Source organism: Bacillus rossius, chromosome 2 (assembly GCF_032445375.1).
Source record: "Bacillus rossius redtenbacheri isolate Brsri chromosome 2, Brsri_v3, whole genome shotgun sequence".
In the NCBI taxonomy this organism is placed as follows: domain Eukaryota; kingdom Metazoa; phylum Arthropoda; class Insecta; order Phasmatodea; family Bacillidae; genus Bacillus; species Bacillus rossius.
In genome coordinates, this window is record NC_086331.1 from 38,034,499 (window position 1) to 38,050,051 (window position 15,553).

General features: G+C 41.6%; 1 protein-coding gene across 1 annotated transcript in view; it reads right to left on the reverse strand.

Moving 5' to 3' along the window:
• Positions 1-15,553, reverse strand: part of LOC134528880 (uncharacterized) — a 530,965-nt gene that overhangs the window by 394,349 nt on the left and 121,063 nt on the right. The window contains exon 15 of the mRNA XM_063362546.1: positions 15,265-15,540. Within this exon, the coding sequence (XP_063218616.1) occupies positions 15,265-15,540 (276 nt within the window). The remainder of the gene's footprint in view (positions 1-15,264; positions 15,541-15,553) is intronic.

Below are 15,553 nucleotides of genomic sequence, written 5' to 3' on the forward strand. Positions count from 1 at the left end.
CACGAAGGACGAACTTCCTTCTCCTTGATGTCTAGCGAAGCCTTCCTTCTTTTGCGATCATTAGTGAGCATCCTGCATACTACATAAAATAAATAATATTTACCTGCAAGCAAAAATTTGTCTACATCTGTTGTTGACAAGCATAACCACTTGCATCAATTTGCTTTGCATTAGATAACTTAACTCTCGCTGATGAAACATTTAAAAAATTATATTTAAAAAATGTTTCCAATTGGAAAACTGTCAGTTTGTATCTAACATTAGTCACAGAAGCTACCATGGATCATGGTTTGTAATCTGCAGCTGAATCGGAAGGAATTCGCTGTAGATACTGTGGCAAGGATTTTGTCATGAGAAGGAATGTTAGACGTCATGAGAGGAATGATTGTGCTAAAAACCCACTACGCAAAATGTTAAGCTGTAATCTGTGTAGCAGGTTGTTAATACGAATTGACATCTTAAACAGACATGATAGAACATGTAAAGCCAAGCCTACTTACGGCATAGAGGACATCGATGGATCCACTAGACTAAAGAAGAGTGATCTGCATTACGACAATAATTTTCCTTGTCCTGAGCGTGATGGTATTAGCTCACCCGATCGTGACGAAGAACGTAAATTGATGGATGCTGATGGCTTCGGGAAGACTGAAACTAATGGAAGTATCAACACCGTCAATAGTGAGAATATATTCAAGCCTATATTCAGTAGATCCTCCATTCTTTGTAAAAATAATGAACTCCTAAAAAGGAAGCAAGAAGACGATGAAGACACTTCGACATCATCGATATCGGATTCATACGGTAATCTGGGTGAAGAGGATGCCTTCTACAATGATTGTTACAGTGACTCTGAAGCTGTTGACAAAGGCATCGACTGTGATGAAGCACCTAAAGCTGACAAGATCGAAGAATGTGGCGGTGTCCTGAGACCGAAACGATGGAAACGACGTGTTATAATAAATAAAACTGATAATGCTTATTATGATCACTGGGACGATTGTGATATTTAAAGTATGTATAATAAAGAAGCAAGTAAGATGGTGGTAGAAGAGATTGATTACACATCATGGAAAGATCCAAACATATTGGTTGACCGGCTAAGACTTATACATGGCTCGCTTTGTGCAGGAAACTATTCGTGCATCAAAGAAATATCCTTCATATTTAAAGAACTGAGGAAAGCTGGCTACATACAATAATGACTTCTTTTACTTGTATTTGTGTAATGTTGAGAAATAAATTAAATATTAAAAGTAAAAATTTAATGTTTTTATTTCTTGTATTCTGATTTCCAACTAATCCTGTGTTTCCGCTACTATATGTGTGTACGTTCCGTTTCCTGTATGTACTGTGTGTACGTTCATTTTCCTGTGTGTACTGTGTGTACGTCCCGTTTTCTGTGTGTACGTTCCTTTTCCTGTGTGTACTGTGTGTACGTTCCGTTTTCTGTGTGTTCGTTCCATTTCCTGTGTGTACAGTGTGTGTACGTTCCGTTTCATGTGTGTACTGTGTGTACGTTCCGTTTCCTGTGTGTACTGTGTGTACATTCCGTTTCCTGTGTGTGTGTACTGTGTGTACGTTCCGTTTCCTGTGTGTATTGTGTGTATACGTTCCGTTTCCTGTGTGTACTGTGTGTACATTCCTTTTCCTGTGTGTACTGTGTGTACGTCCCGTTTTCTGTGTGTACATTCCGTTTCCTGTGTGCACTGTGTGTACGTTCCATTTTCTGTGTGTACGTTCCGTTTCCTGTGTGTACTGTGTCTGTACGTTCCATTTCCTGTGTGTACTGTGTGTACGTTCCGTTTCCTGTGTGTACTGTGTGTATACGTTCCGTTTCCTGTGTGTACTGTGTGTATACGTTCCGTTTCCTGTGTGTACTGTGTGTACGTTCCGTTTCCTGTGTGTGTGTACTGTGTGTACGTTCCGTTTTCCTGTGTTTACTGTGTGTATACATTCCGTTTCCTGTGTGTACTGTGTGTACGTTCCGTTTCCTGTGTGTACTGTGTGTACGTTCCGTTTCCTGTGTGTACTGTGTGTACATTCCGTTCTTTCCTGTGTTTTAGACTCGTAGCCTTCTAGCCTCGTTGTCTCTTAGACTCGTAGCATTTTAGCCCAATATCTTGTTGCTGTTGAAAGAAAAGGCAGTTGGAATATTTGGAGCTGTTGGAGCTGTTGGAGCTGTTGGAGCATTTGGAGCTGTTGGAAAATTTGGAGGATTTGGAGCATTTGGATCATTTGGAGCATTTGGAGCTAAGAAGTAGTCGTTGCACGTCTATGCAGGGATAAATGTTTATAAGAATGCTGGCTTTCGCAAGTGATCCTGTAGTAGGATAGAAATTGTGTAATAAATATTATGTTTGTAAAAGACTTTGTGGTGTTTAATTTCTCGAAACTTACACTTTTCTGGTATTTAAATTAAATTTATTTTAGCTTCGTCCAGGATCGTGCCATGGACCTTAGTCGACCTAATTAATCAGTATATTGTTTGCAAATTTATTTAATGGATTTTGAACTGTTTCCTGAATTTCTATGTTAATTATTACGAATTTTCCAAGATGTTGGTCTTGATGTCTGATAGGAAGATGGTAGTTGAGGATTTAAAGTCTCTTTAAGAATGTTGAACATGGTTTATTGAAATTATTATTTTTTACATAAAATTAAACATTAATGCATCGATCGAGTATCGAACCAAGGACAGGAGCGGTTCGAATCAATATGTAAATTAATGAGTGATTTATTTAATAAATTTTGGGATTTTTCCCGCATTTCTATCTAAATAATTACATGATTTCAAGATGGTGTCCAAATTTCAAGATGGCGGGTGTCACAGCAAAAATAATAAATGATTACTGCACTCTAGCGGGTAAAACTTAGACTAGCATGATGGTAAGACGAGTACACACACAAGATGGTGTCCTCCAGCAGACGAAAACAAGATGGTGTCAATTACCACTAGCATGTGGTAGCTCCTGGTAGCATGTACTGAATGCAAAATGTCGGATCCATGATGGTCGTCAAGGTCAATGTCTTAGATCATGGTCAAGGTCAGATATCAAGGCCAAGGTCAAATTTCAAAGTCAAGGTCAAATTCAAGGTCAAGGTCAAATTGCAAAATCAAGGTCAAATTCAAGGTCAAGGTCAAAGGTCAGGTCAAATTTTAAGGTCAAGGTCAAAGGTCAGGTCAAATTTTAAGGTCAAGGTCAAATTTCAAGGTCAAGGTCAAGGACAAAAGTAGTATACAAATGGGCATCCGGGCACAGGCTTCGGGCTGAGGTGCCGAGGTGCCGACCGCCATATTGGATTGTGACGTCACGGCGGCCATATTGGATGGTTGTGACCTTGACTTTTGACCTTGACCTTGACCCCGGCGGCCATTTTGGATCCGCCATCTTGGATCTGCCATTTTGGATGACGTCATTTTGTTTGCTCGAACATTCCGACCTTGTGTTATCCGCCATTTTGAATTATGACGTCACCGTTGCAATTTCTGTTATGGTCGCCATCTTTAACTGTTTATTTATTATCCGATTTTAATGGAAAAAATTTTAAAATTTATAAAAAAATTCAATTAATACAATTTAAATAAAAATTAAAAAAAAAAACTTTTATGACACGGAGTTCGGAGTCCTCAGTTCGAACCCGACGAGTGCAAAAAAAAATGGCGACCGATCCTTCCCCCATGGTGGCTGCTGGCAGACTGACCCCCACCACTTTTACCAATAGCATATATACCGTCAGGTAACATGACATCACATCCGCCATCTTGTCTTCGATGCTGGAAGCCATCATCATTGTATCGTCGGCTAGAGTGCGATGATGCCATGTTAGTTTAGTTATTATCTGCTAGAGTGCAGAAATCATTTATTACTGTGACACCCGTTATCTTGTAATTTGGCCGCCATCTTGAAAATCCGTAATTATTTAGTTAGAAATTCGGGAAAAGTTACAAAATACATTAAATAAATCACTCATTAATTTACATATTGATCCGATCGACTAAGGTCCTTGGTTCGATACCCGATCGATGCAATAATGTTTAATTTTATGTAAAAATAATAATTTTAATAATCCATATTCAACATTCTTAAAGAGACTTTAAATCCTCTACTACCATCATCCTATAAGCCATATAGCCCACCGTCTTGGAAATTCGTAATTTTAATGCTAGAGATGCGGGAAAAAGTTCCAAAATTCATTAAATAAATTTGTAATGTATATAATGATTGATTAGATCGACTAAGGTCCTTGGTTCGATCCTTGGCCGATACAAAACAACTTTAATATTTTAAAAAAGTACCACTAAGGTGGCAGGTTTGAGAAAATAAAAACACCGCAAGTTCTTTTAAAAAACTTTTATTTCATACATTCTACAGTACTGCAAGTACACAAAAAACACACAGACAAATAACTTAAGTCTTGCTCAACCTAAACAGACTCTGTACAGGATTTATTTCCACATTTAATCTTGTGCTGTTCAAGACACTTTATAGCTGTGAGTCCTGTTTTCCGCGGCCGATTAGCGAAATACTTAAAGCACACCTTACACACATAAATCTTATGTTGATGTTTTGTAACCTGGGGTCTCACAAGTCGGGAGAAGTTTTTGATGTAGCAGTAGTGTGCAGCACCGCTTTCATTTGTCACAAGCAACAAATCGAAATGATTTTTTCTTTCTTGTTTGGTAACACGAATCGGACACACCTTATTATCCTCATTTAGCGCATACACATTAACTGAGACTTCAGGGTTATTTTTCTCAAAAACTTTTATCTGATTTAATGGCGGCGGATAGTTACAGTCCATCAAAGTTGTACTTAGTCTCCAAAGCATAATACCTCTTATCAACACGGTTTTGATGACTTCCCTCGACAAATCTTGCCAAAATACTCCATTTAAAACTAAACTGGTCCTTCAAGTTTTGGCAATTGACTACTGCTCTTTTGTTGACTATTGCCTCAGGTAAAGCAATAAATGAGGATGTCTGATGATATGGACGCATACTAGCACTTGATTCTTTTCCTATGCACATAATCTTGTGACTATCCAGACTGTTACAATGCGAAAAAACCTTATCGCATTTGTCGCACTTATATGTCTCTCGAGAGATTGTCAGAGACCTACCGCAGGTTATTGATGCACCACAGTATTTGCACTGACGCAATGATCGCTCTTCATTAATTTAAGTCTGGAATGCAGATGGTGAAACTTCAGCTGATGATGGAACAGCACGTATCGTTGTCTCCTCTGCAGTCGGTATCGGGATCTCCACCACTGTCGTGGTCTCCTCTGCAGTCGGTATCAGGATCTCCGACTCCATCATCGTTGCTGCAATCGAGGTCCCCGCTGCTGACGGTAAACAGTCTATTCCGTTCGACATAACTAAATCTCGCGAAACTACCTGAAGAGAGAAAGTCCGTACTGCACTGCGGTCAGAGGTGAACTGCGGGTCCAGTCGTCTGAACCTCGCTTATATACCCGCGGTCTACTGGTATACTACATGAGTCAAAATATTGTCTGTATTTAAAACTATTTTTTTTATTAGGTACCTAAAATTACAGAAATAAAATACACACAAGTTCAAGATTTACACATTTATTTATAAAAATACACAAATACAGATTAGGTTAAGGAATCAAGCATTTTCACAAGCAAAGTCTTTAATGCAGCACGCACTGTATTATCGACTCCGGTTCCAACTGGTTCGCAGGCCACGGGATCAGGAACACAGGTTTCCAGCTGGTCATCTTCTGCGACGTCGACAACTCCGACAAGACATGGTCGATGACGTCTGTGACCACGTCTACGCCTGGGCTTTGGCTCAGTGCTAGTTGGGACAGATTCACTGCCTGAACTTCGACGACGAGACGCACACCGTTCGGACGTCTGCGTAGAAGCAGCACAGGTCGCAACAGGTTGCAACACGTCCATGTTTGGTGTTGCACATGCAGACGAGGCGACTACCTCAGCGATGCTAGCAGGAAGGATTGTGTGTGGTCTCATGTGATAGACGGCACAGTTTCCAGGTTCGCAACAATCTACCAGCTGCTGAGTCGGTTCGTAGGACACAGGAAAGTGCGCAAACCGCCAATGCTGAGCGCCTCCATCACAGGTTTCTGTATATGTACGTAGATACCCGGAATCCCAGTAGCTGTACTCGACACTGCTGAAGCTAGGTCTTGCGCTCACGTACACGTAAGCAGGATAAAACGTAAACATCTTCTTGCAGGTCGAGCGACAACTGAAGGCACGTACGTATGTACGCCATTTATATATGCAGGCTCCTACTAACACTGTGTGTGCCATTTCTGCATTAACTGCGAGTTTGTACAGGCACAGATACGTTCAAAATTGTCACGTGGCTGCACGTCGTATATTGCACTAAGCTTGTGCAGGGAAGGACAGCCGTAGTCGTTCTGTAGGTCTACAATTACAACTGACGCATCACACAACTTGCTCAGCCAATTCTTCTGTTCAGGTCCGGCAACGTTTTGAACTAGTAAATCTTCAATAGTGTTTTTCACTTGGTGGTACGGAATTTTTCCTTCGTCCCACTCTAGTCCGTGATAATATTTACATAGCCATTCATTCAATAATTTACTTTTTTCGTCTAGTAGTTTCCACGGATACGGAGGTCGGAAAGTGCGTATTCGAGTCTTGTCTCCGGAGGTGACGCTAATTTCCTTGAGCACGAATCCATTTTGACTCTGGAAAACTTGCAGGTTGCAGTACATCTTGTCGCTAGCAATGCTCGGTCGTAACTAAATTATCATAGAAAGCGAAACACTATTTATGTCAGAATTTTCACAAGTTTGTCTCGACAATTGTACGAAGCAAGCCGATCGTGAAGTATCAGACAAAAAGCATAGGTGTTTGGTGGAATATTTCCGCTAGTCTTTATCTTGATCCTACAGTCGATGATGTTTGAATTTATTCGATCATCCTGTTTGGAAACGTCAAACACCATTAACGGAGCCTTGTTCTTGAAACTGTCGGGACTCAGTACCGGTGACTGTTTCCGCCCATAGTAAGCTTGCTGAAACTTGGCATACATTTGATATGCGAGAAGAAATCTTCCATTTTCAAAGTCCATGTTCATGTCTACGTACGGATAACTTTCGCTGTATAAACAATTTTTGCATTACGTATTTGACAGTTATCGAATACGGAGCGACTTACTCCTGCATTGAGCTGTCTTCCGGTCTGAAGCCCGACGATGATGTATCTTGGTTTTTCCGTAGCGAAGCTGGACTTTACTATCCAATTGATACGCTGACTATGAGGCAAGCCAGGATAAGTTTCCAGGCTCCAGGATCGGAATGGCACATCGAAGTTCTTGCCATTTTCTATGTTCTTCAACATCTTTACTCGTTCAACGGTGCTCACTTGGATGTGGGGCAGCATCCACTCGATTGACTGTAGTGTTAGCGAGACATCTTGAGGGTTTTCTGCTGCGGCGACAATTGCATTAATGTGCGTGTTGGCTAGAAGCAGTACGAGCACTTGTTTCGAATTAATTATTATATGCTTGTGGTCCTCGGCGAATCCAAGAAGCATGGACAGCGGAACACAAACTTCGAACTTCCCTTCGGCTTAAAACGGAAGCTTATATTCATTCTCGAGAGCCCAACCGGCCATCTTTGCAGCAGACAGTTCATTTGGCGTGAGCGAAAGGTAATCTTTCATAGCAGATGTTATGCCTACATCTCTCGTCTGGTCTACCTCGACGCCATTGAGTACATATGTAATGCGCTCGATTAGGTGGAGAATACCATTGCAGGATATTGACGTCGTTGTCGGATGCGTACCATCTGCTTTTGTAAGCGTGCCTCTTATACGTAGAAATGACTGCGAAGGTAAAGTACAAATATCTTGGTGCTGTACAGCATTGCGTACTTCCGATGGTAGTGCGTACGGTCCGAGCAGGAAAGGCTGGTACTCGTGCAATTCCATTTTTGTAATGCTGTCATCAAAAATTACTGGATCTTCCACGTTGAGGATTTCGTCTTCCATATTTATTCGGCACTTGTCCAATACTAAGAAGATACTTTATGCTGTCAGGTGTTAATGCACCGATGTCTGGCAGAGAACTGTTCTTTTTCACGCCAATGCGATTTATTTTATAACTGTTCGGTGTTACGAACTTTATGCCCATCGCTTCAAGTGCAGACGTAATGTAATTTCTTCGTCTTGAAAATTCACCAATCGTCCTTGCTGGTCAACGATTCTGACGACGACTTCGTGTGCGCACTTCACGACGACTGGAATGTAAATGATACTTTGCGGTACTTCGACCAGTTTATATCCTGGCGGGACCATCGGCGAAAACTCGTGTAGCATGTTGCTTAGTCTTCCGTTGAGATACGTTACACTTGCCAAATTACAGTTTATTCTTATGACATTCACAGGCAAAATGTTTACTGCGCGCGTAGATTCGTCCTTCTTCCTGTATCATACACCTTTGATTCGAATCCGAGCATTGTACCTATGGTGCCAGGTTTCGTAAAGTCGACATTTTCACTACATGTTAGAATCATTTTTTGAGTGTTTGGATTTCCACGCAGTTGAAAGTCTACATCCTGTGGTAACATATCCCTGATGTTATTTGCAATGTCGTCAATTTCGTAAGAGCCAACAGGTAACCGTATTTCATGAGCGGTCCCATCGCTTTTCAGGAAGCAGATCTTGCAGTTTTCCTCGTCGATATTAGGTATGGCATTATACGTTTGAAAATCTACGAGTCCGATACACAATTCTCCGTCTAAATCCAGAGACAGGAAATGAACCGCCCGCAGCTCAGATGCGTGACCTTTCAAGGTAAGTGTTATCGACATGACTAATAAATTATCATCACTGCACAACCTTTAAGTAGCAATTTTTATTTTGTCAGCTAATTTTTGTTTGTTAAAAAGCGAAGACACAAGTGTCCACAGTTTGTTTTATTAGGCTTCTGCTCCGTTTCGAAATTGTAAAACAACGTAGTGGTCCGGCCCAGGTACCGCCTAAGTTCGGGTGGAGGTCTCAAATTACCAAAACTGTCGTAGTAAGAAGCCTTTTTTCCCGTCTTTACATAGGCCACCTAGTGCGTACCGCGACCCGCCGACGTGTCTAAATTAATTATGGCGCGTTCGTGCGTTTTTGGCTTGCTGGGAAAAGTGTCTCGCATAAACACGCCGCGGAAATTTGGTATTTTAAGTTTTCGAGCGTACTTGATCAAATCTACGTTGGTGAGCGGACGTTTCGGCAAAGAACTTAGGATTTTCTTTTTATCCTTTTCTTTTTCATGCCTCGACCTGATTTGTGAGGTTGCAAGTAGAGTCCTGCGCCGTTTTTTTTACCCATGGCAATGGTTTCCATGCTGGCATTTTGTCGCTGTGCTTCTTTTAACTGCTTGCGCTCATTCTTCGAAGTGTTGACTGCCCGCACTATACCGCTCGTTGCACCGATGAGGCCGCCGAGAGCACCCAATGCAGGCAAAAGCAAAGGAAGAAATCCTCCTATAATCTTCTTGTCGAGAGTCTGTATTTTTGCTTGGCTTTTTGCACGCCTGCACCAGTCTTGCGTTTGGTCTTACGTGAGTTAGTCTTTGACTTGATGGAGCTGGCTCGACGAGCACCCAGTCCTAATTTGGTTTTTGCCTTCATGATTTTAGATACGCCCCAGGCCGCGATTTTCTCTCCTAGTCCCGCGTTCGACGATTTGCTTATATCTTCGGCTTCCTGTGCCAATATCTGATCTGCTCTGTGCCTGGATTCCAGATCCTTGCTTAATGAATATGCGATATCGTGCTGCTTGCACTTTTCGTCCAGAGAATTAATGCCCGTCACCGCGAGCTAACCTTTTCGCTAGTTTAGTCCCGGGGCCGCAGAATCTGTAGCCGGGAATGTGTAGCTCGAATGGTATATTGTTTATCAGCGAGTTCACGAGTCCTGCACCGATGTGTTTTTTGTTCTTACCTCTTCAAGTCATTGCGCACAACTGACCAGAAAGTATAAATGTGTTTGATTTTATACAATTTCTTCAGTACAATGCAAGTCGTCAAGCAAGAAGTGTGTTTGCCCGTGCGCATTACGCAAGACGATGTATTTAGTGCGTGTGAATCACGATAAGGCTTACTGTTGCCTTCTGCCGTACGTTGCATAATGGCGGGTCCGTCCAACTGCGGCAAAACGTGCGTTGTGCTGAGTTTACTGGAGGAACCAAACGGTCTTCGTTTCGAAAACGTTTACTTGTATTCCAAGTCGTTGCAACAGCCAAAGTACCAGCGCCTAGCTACTGCTCTAGGCTCGGTGGATGGTCTGGAGTATTTTCCATTTAATGATAATGCGGATGTGGTGACTCCAAGCGAAACAAAAGCCAATTCCGTGTTTGTTTTCGACGATGTAATGTGCAAGAAACAAGGCATAATACAAGAGTACTTTTCCATGGGCAGACACTCCAAGGTAGACTGCGTTTACCTGTGTCAGACGTACAGTCGTATTCCAAAACAACTCCTACGAGACAACGCAAATGTCATAGTAATTTTTCGCATGGACGAACTTAATTTAAGTCACGCTTATGACGATCACGTAAACACCGACATGACATTCCAGGAATTCAAAGACATGTGCTCCTTGTGTTGGAAAGAAGAACACGGATTCCTAGTTATATTCAAAGACTGGTCGCTATATAAGGGCAGGTACAGACGAGGTTTCGATCAGTTTATCGTCAAACATGAGTCATAGCATTTCCAAATTTGGACGCAACAGTCGAGACTTACGTACTGCTCTCAAGTCTCATGACGACGTTATCCGCAAATAAATTTCGCTACTGGCTCAAAAGGTAGAAAGTGTGAAAAAGGAATTACTAGAGTATCCCGTTGCCATCGACCAGCGTGTGGAAGCCTCGGATTCTCGCATTCGCGACATGATCGAAGTATCGAATGCACAAAGACGTGACGATCTGAGGACTTTTCAAAGTAGTCTGAAAGCATCACTATCTCACTTGTCAACAAATTCAAATTTAGCCAAACACAAGGAAGATGTTTCTGTGAACGAATAAAAAACTATAAAAGGAGGTCTTGCAATAAGTTATCAGCCATTACTATGTCGGACCTGGCCAGTGACCTTCATCGAGCTATACAGTCTGTTCGTGAAAAATATCTACTTGCTAGACGAACCAGACTTGCACGCGAGATGGAAAATGAGGAGATATTTAAACCAATCACTAGTCGCCTCGAAGAACTTAAAAAAAAGGAAGAACCAGCCATCATTGTGAAGACAGAAGTTGAAGATGAAATGCCAACTGTAAAGAAGAGAAAGTATGAACCAGATCGAGAAGAAGAGGACTTGACAAGTACAGAGTCCATGCACAAGAAGAAAATACCGAAAAAGGGACACCAAGTTAATGCAATGGTCCGACCATACCTAATATCGTTTACGAGCCGGAATAATGACACGACCTACGGAGTGTACAGAAAACATAATGAGTGGTTCCTCGGTGCTAAAGAAATAGACTTTCTACCAGGAAATATCGTGCGCGTAGCAGAGTTAAAAACGCGCGGGACTCCGGGTCTGTACGAAACGCTGTTTCGCAGGGAGCCTAAAGGATATTCTCACAAAGACTTACAAGAGTACAAAAAACTGCTAGAGCTAACCAACCCACATTTTCGCGATAACGATCCAGATAGTGGTGTATATAAAGACGAAGATCACGAAAAAATCGACATTCTCGCTAATCTCTTCAGTGAACTAACAATACATGGCGAAGGTTTAAAAAAGCTAGAAAGTTGGCAGATATTTGACTATGTTTATTGGGACGACCCCAATGAATTAGTTGATCGCCTTAGAATTCTACCTGCTTCGCTTAGTGTAGGAAACTATTCGCACATCAACGAAATAGTCTCCATACTTAAAGAACTGAGGGAAGCCGGCTACATACAATGAGTCGAACCGGAATCGCTCACGAAATTCATGCTCCTGCTAGACGAAAATACCTTCGTCGCAAAGTCATAGTTCGCGGAATTGATGATTTATTCCAGGCCGACCTTGTTAAGATGATACCATATTCCCGATTGAATTAAGGTTTCAAGTACATGTTGACAGTCATCGATGTTTATAGTAAGTTCGCTTGGGCTAGACCTGTAAAATCAAAGACTGCAACTGACGTAGCCAAGGCCATGAACAATATTTTGCGTGATGGACATGTACCGTCGCACCTGGAAACGGACTTTGGGAAAGAATTCTACAATGAAACCTTCAAGACTTTGATGAAGAAGTATGGCATCAAACAGTACTCTCCCTTTAGTAACATCAAAGCCTCCGTTGTCGAAAGGTTTAACAGAACTTTGCGTTCCAAGATGTGGCGGCAGTTCACGGCTAACGAAAATTACAAGTGGCTTGACATCTTGCCGAAACTAATAAGCGAGTATAATTCCACAGTGCATTCTACCACGAAAATGAAGCCAAAGGACGTAATGGACAATCGCCTGCTTCAAACAGTGTTTTCCAACTCGAAGAAGAAAGATCCACGAAAGCGTAAAGCTGACGTCGGTGACATTGTGCGAATCTCCAAGCAGAAAGGTATCTTCGAGAAAGGTTTCACTGCGAACTGGAGTCCCGAACTTTTCCGTGTGACACATGTTCGTGAATCAGAGCCTAGGACCTACTACCTCGAAGATTTGGACCACAAACCTATCCGTGGTGGCTTCTATGCGGAAGAGATTTGGCCCACGTTGTATCCCGATACGTACTTGGTGGAGAAGATTATAAAACGAATAAACGGACTGACCTACGTCAAGTGGTGGAGCTTTCCACCTCGCTTTAATTCGTGGGTGGCAGATGCAGACATCGAGAGATCCACAAAACTTTAGTTATTTGTCTGTGTGTTTTTTGTGTACTTGCAGTAGTGTAGAATGTATGTAATAAAAGTTTGTTTAAAAGAACTTGCGGTGTTTTTATTTTCTCAAACCTGCCACCTTAGTGGTACTTTTTTAAAATATTAAAGTTGTTTTGTATCGGCCAGGGATCGAACCAAGGACCTTAGTCGATCTAATCAATCAGTATATAGATTACAAATTTATTTAATGAATTTTGGAACTTTTTCCCGCATCTCTAGCATTAAAATTACGAATTTCCAAGACGGTGGACATTATGGCTTATAGGATGATGGTAGTAGAGGATTTAAAGTCTCTTTAAGAATGTTGAACATGGTTTATTGAAATTATTTTTTTTACAAAAAATTAAACATTATTGGATCGATCGGGTATCGAACCAAGGACCTTAGTCGATCGGATCAATATGTAAATTAATGAGTGATTTATTTAATGTATTTTGTAACTTTTCCCGTATTTCTAGCTAAATAATTATGGATTTTCAAGATGGCGGCCAAATGACAAGATGGCGGGTGTCACAGTAATAAATGATTTCTGCACTCTAGCAGATAATAACTAAACTAACATGGCATCATCGCACTCTAGCCGACGATACAATGATGATGGCTTCCAGCATCGAAGACAAGATGGCGGACGTGACGTCATGTTACCTGACGATATATATGCTACTGGTAAAAGTGGTGGGGGTCAGTCTGCCAGCAGCCACCACGGGGGAAGGATCGGTCACAATTTTTTTTTGCACTCGTCGGGTTCGAACCGAGGACTCCGAACTCCGTGTCGTAAAAGTACATTTTTTTTCAATTTTTATTTAAATTGTATTAATTGAATTTTTTTAAAAAAAAATTTCATTAAAATCGGATAATAAAAAGTTAAAGATGGCGACTGTAACGGAAATTGCAACGGTGACATCATAATTCAAAATGGCGGATAACACAAGGCCGGAATGTTCGAGAAAACACAATGACGTCATCCAAAATGGCGGATCCAAGATGGCGGATCCAAAATGGCCGCCGGGGTCTAGGTCAAGGTCAAAGGTCAAGGTTACAACCATCCAAGATGGCCGCCGTAAAATAACAATCCAATATGGCGGTCGGCACCTCGGCACCTCAGCCTGAAACCTGTGCCCGGATGCCCATTTGTATACTACTGACAAATTTCAAGGTCAAGGTCAATGTTCAATGCCAACAGTTGAGGACGAAGGTATGGTGACCAGAAAATTATACTAACATGGTATCATCACACTCTAGTGGACGAAAACAAGATGGTGGTCTCCAGCGGATGAAGACAAGATGGCGGTCATGTCGTCATACCAGCTGATGATATTTGTACCTTGGTATTGGTGGTGGTAGATCAGTCTGTAGGTGGCATCTGTGGAGGAAGGATCTGTTGTTGTTTTTCTTGCTCTTAGCGGTTTCGAATCAAGGACAGGAATCAAAATAATAAATCGGTATTCTAATAAGTAATTTTTTTAATGAATTTTGGAATTTTTCTCGAATCTCTAACATTAAAATTACGGATTTTCAATATGGCGGCCATCACGAAAAGTGCAACGGTGGTTTAAAGGATTTCTATTATATAATTCGGTTGATTAATTTTTTTTAAAGATTTTTAAATTTTTCTCAATTTTCTAACATAAAAATTACATATTTTCAAGATGGTGGACATGATGTCAACTTAGGTGACGATATATACTTTGACATAAGTGGTGGGGGTTAGTCTGTCAGCAGCCACCACGGAGGGAAGGATCAGTCGCCATTTTTTTTGCCCTCACCGGGTTCGAACCAAGGAATCGGAGCTCCATGTCGTAAATGTATGTTTTTAAAATAGTTTTCATTAAAAGTTTATTAAATGAATTTTTTTTTATAATTTAAAAAAAATTTCTTTAAAATCTGATAATAAATAAAGATTTTAAAGATGGCGACCGTGACGATAATTGCAACGGTGACATCATAATCCTAAAACTGGCTTAAGCATCCATGTCTACAGCCTCCGATAAGACATGGATGCTTAAGCCAGTTTTAGGAATTTTCAGCCGGTGGGATTTTTATGGACTAAAACGGAAAATTTTTCCTCAAAACGGGACATTTTGAGTCATTTTGAGTCATTTTTGAGGAATTTTGAGGAATTCTTGAGTCCAAGATGGCGGCCGTGACGTCAAAATCCAATATGGTGGTCGGCTCCACAGGCTTCACAGCCAGAAGCCAGTTTTCAGATGCCCTATTACATACTACTAACATTACCTTACTGAAATACTCAAACATTATTGTATCCTCATTTTACTTGTTGGGATGTAAATGTGAGGATGTATAAAATGCCAAGAATAATACATCATGTTCATTGTCATGGGTAACATGAAAACAGCATGGATTGAACAAGCAGCAACGAGAGTTCACCTGGCAGGCACTGGTTCTCTAAGTACTCGACAGTGGGCGGAGCGTCCACATAGTCAACTGGGCGCGAGCGGCGGTCGTCAGTGGACAAGCGGCACTCAGCTGTCTGAGAGTCGTACTCTGCAGAGCGGCAGTCGAAGCGACGTTCCTGCAGGCACGCCTCGATGCAGTCACGCCGGCTCTGCACCAGTTGCAGCTTCAGGTCATCGTGGCCACGCAGCTGTTTGCCTGGCCGTCGTTCGAACGCCCATGCATTTCCTTCGCAGCCGCGCACGTTTCCTGAAACACCCAC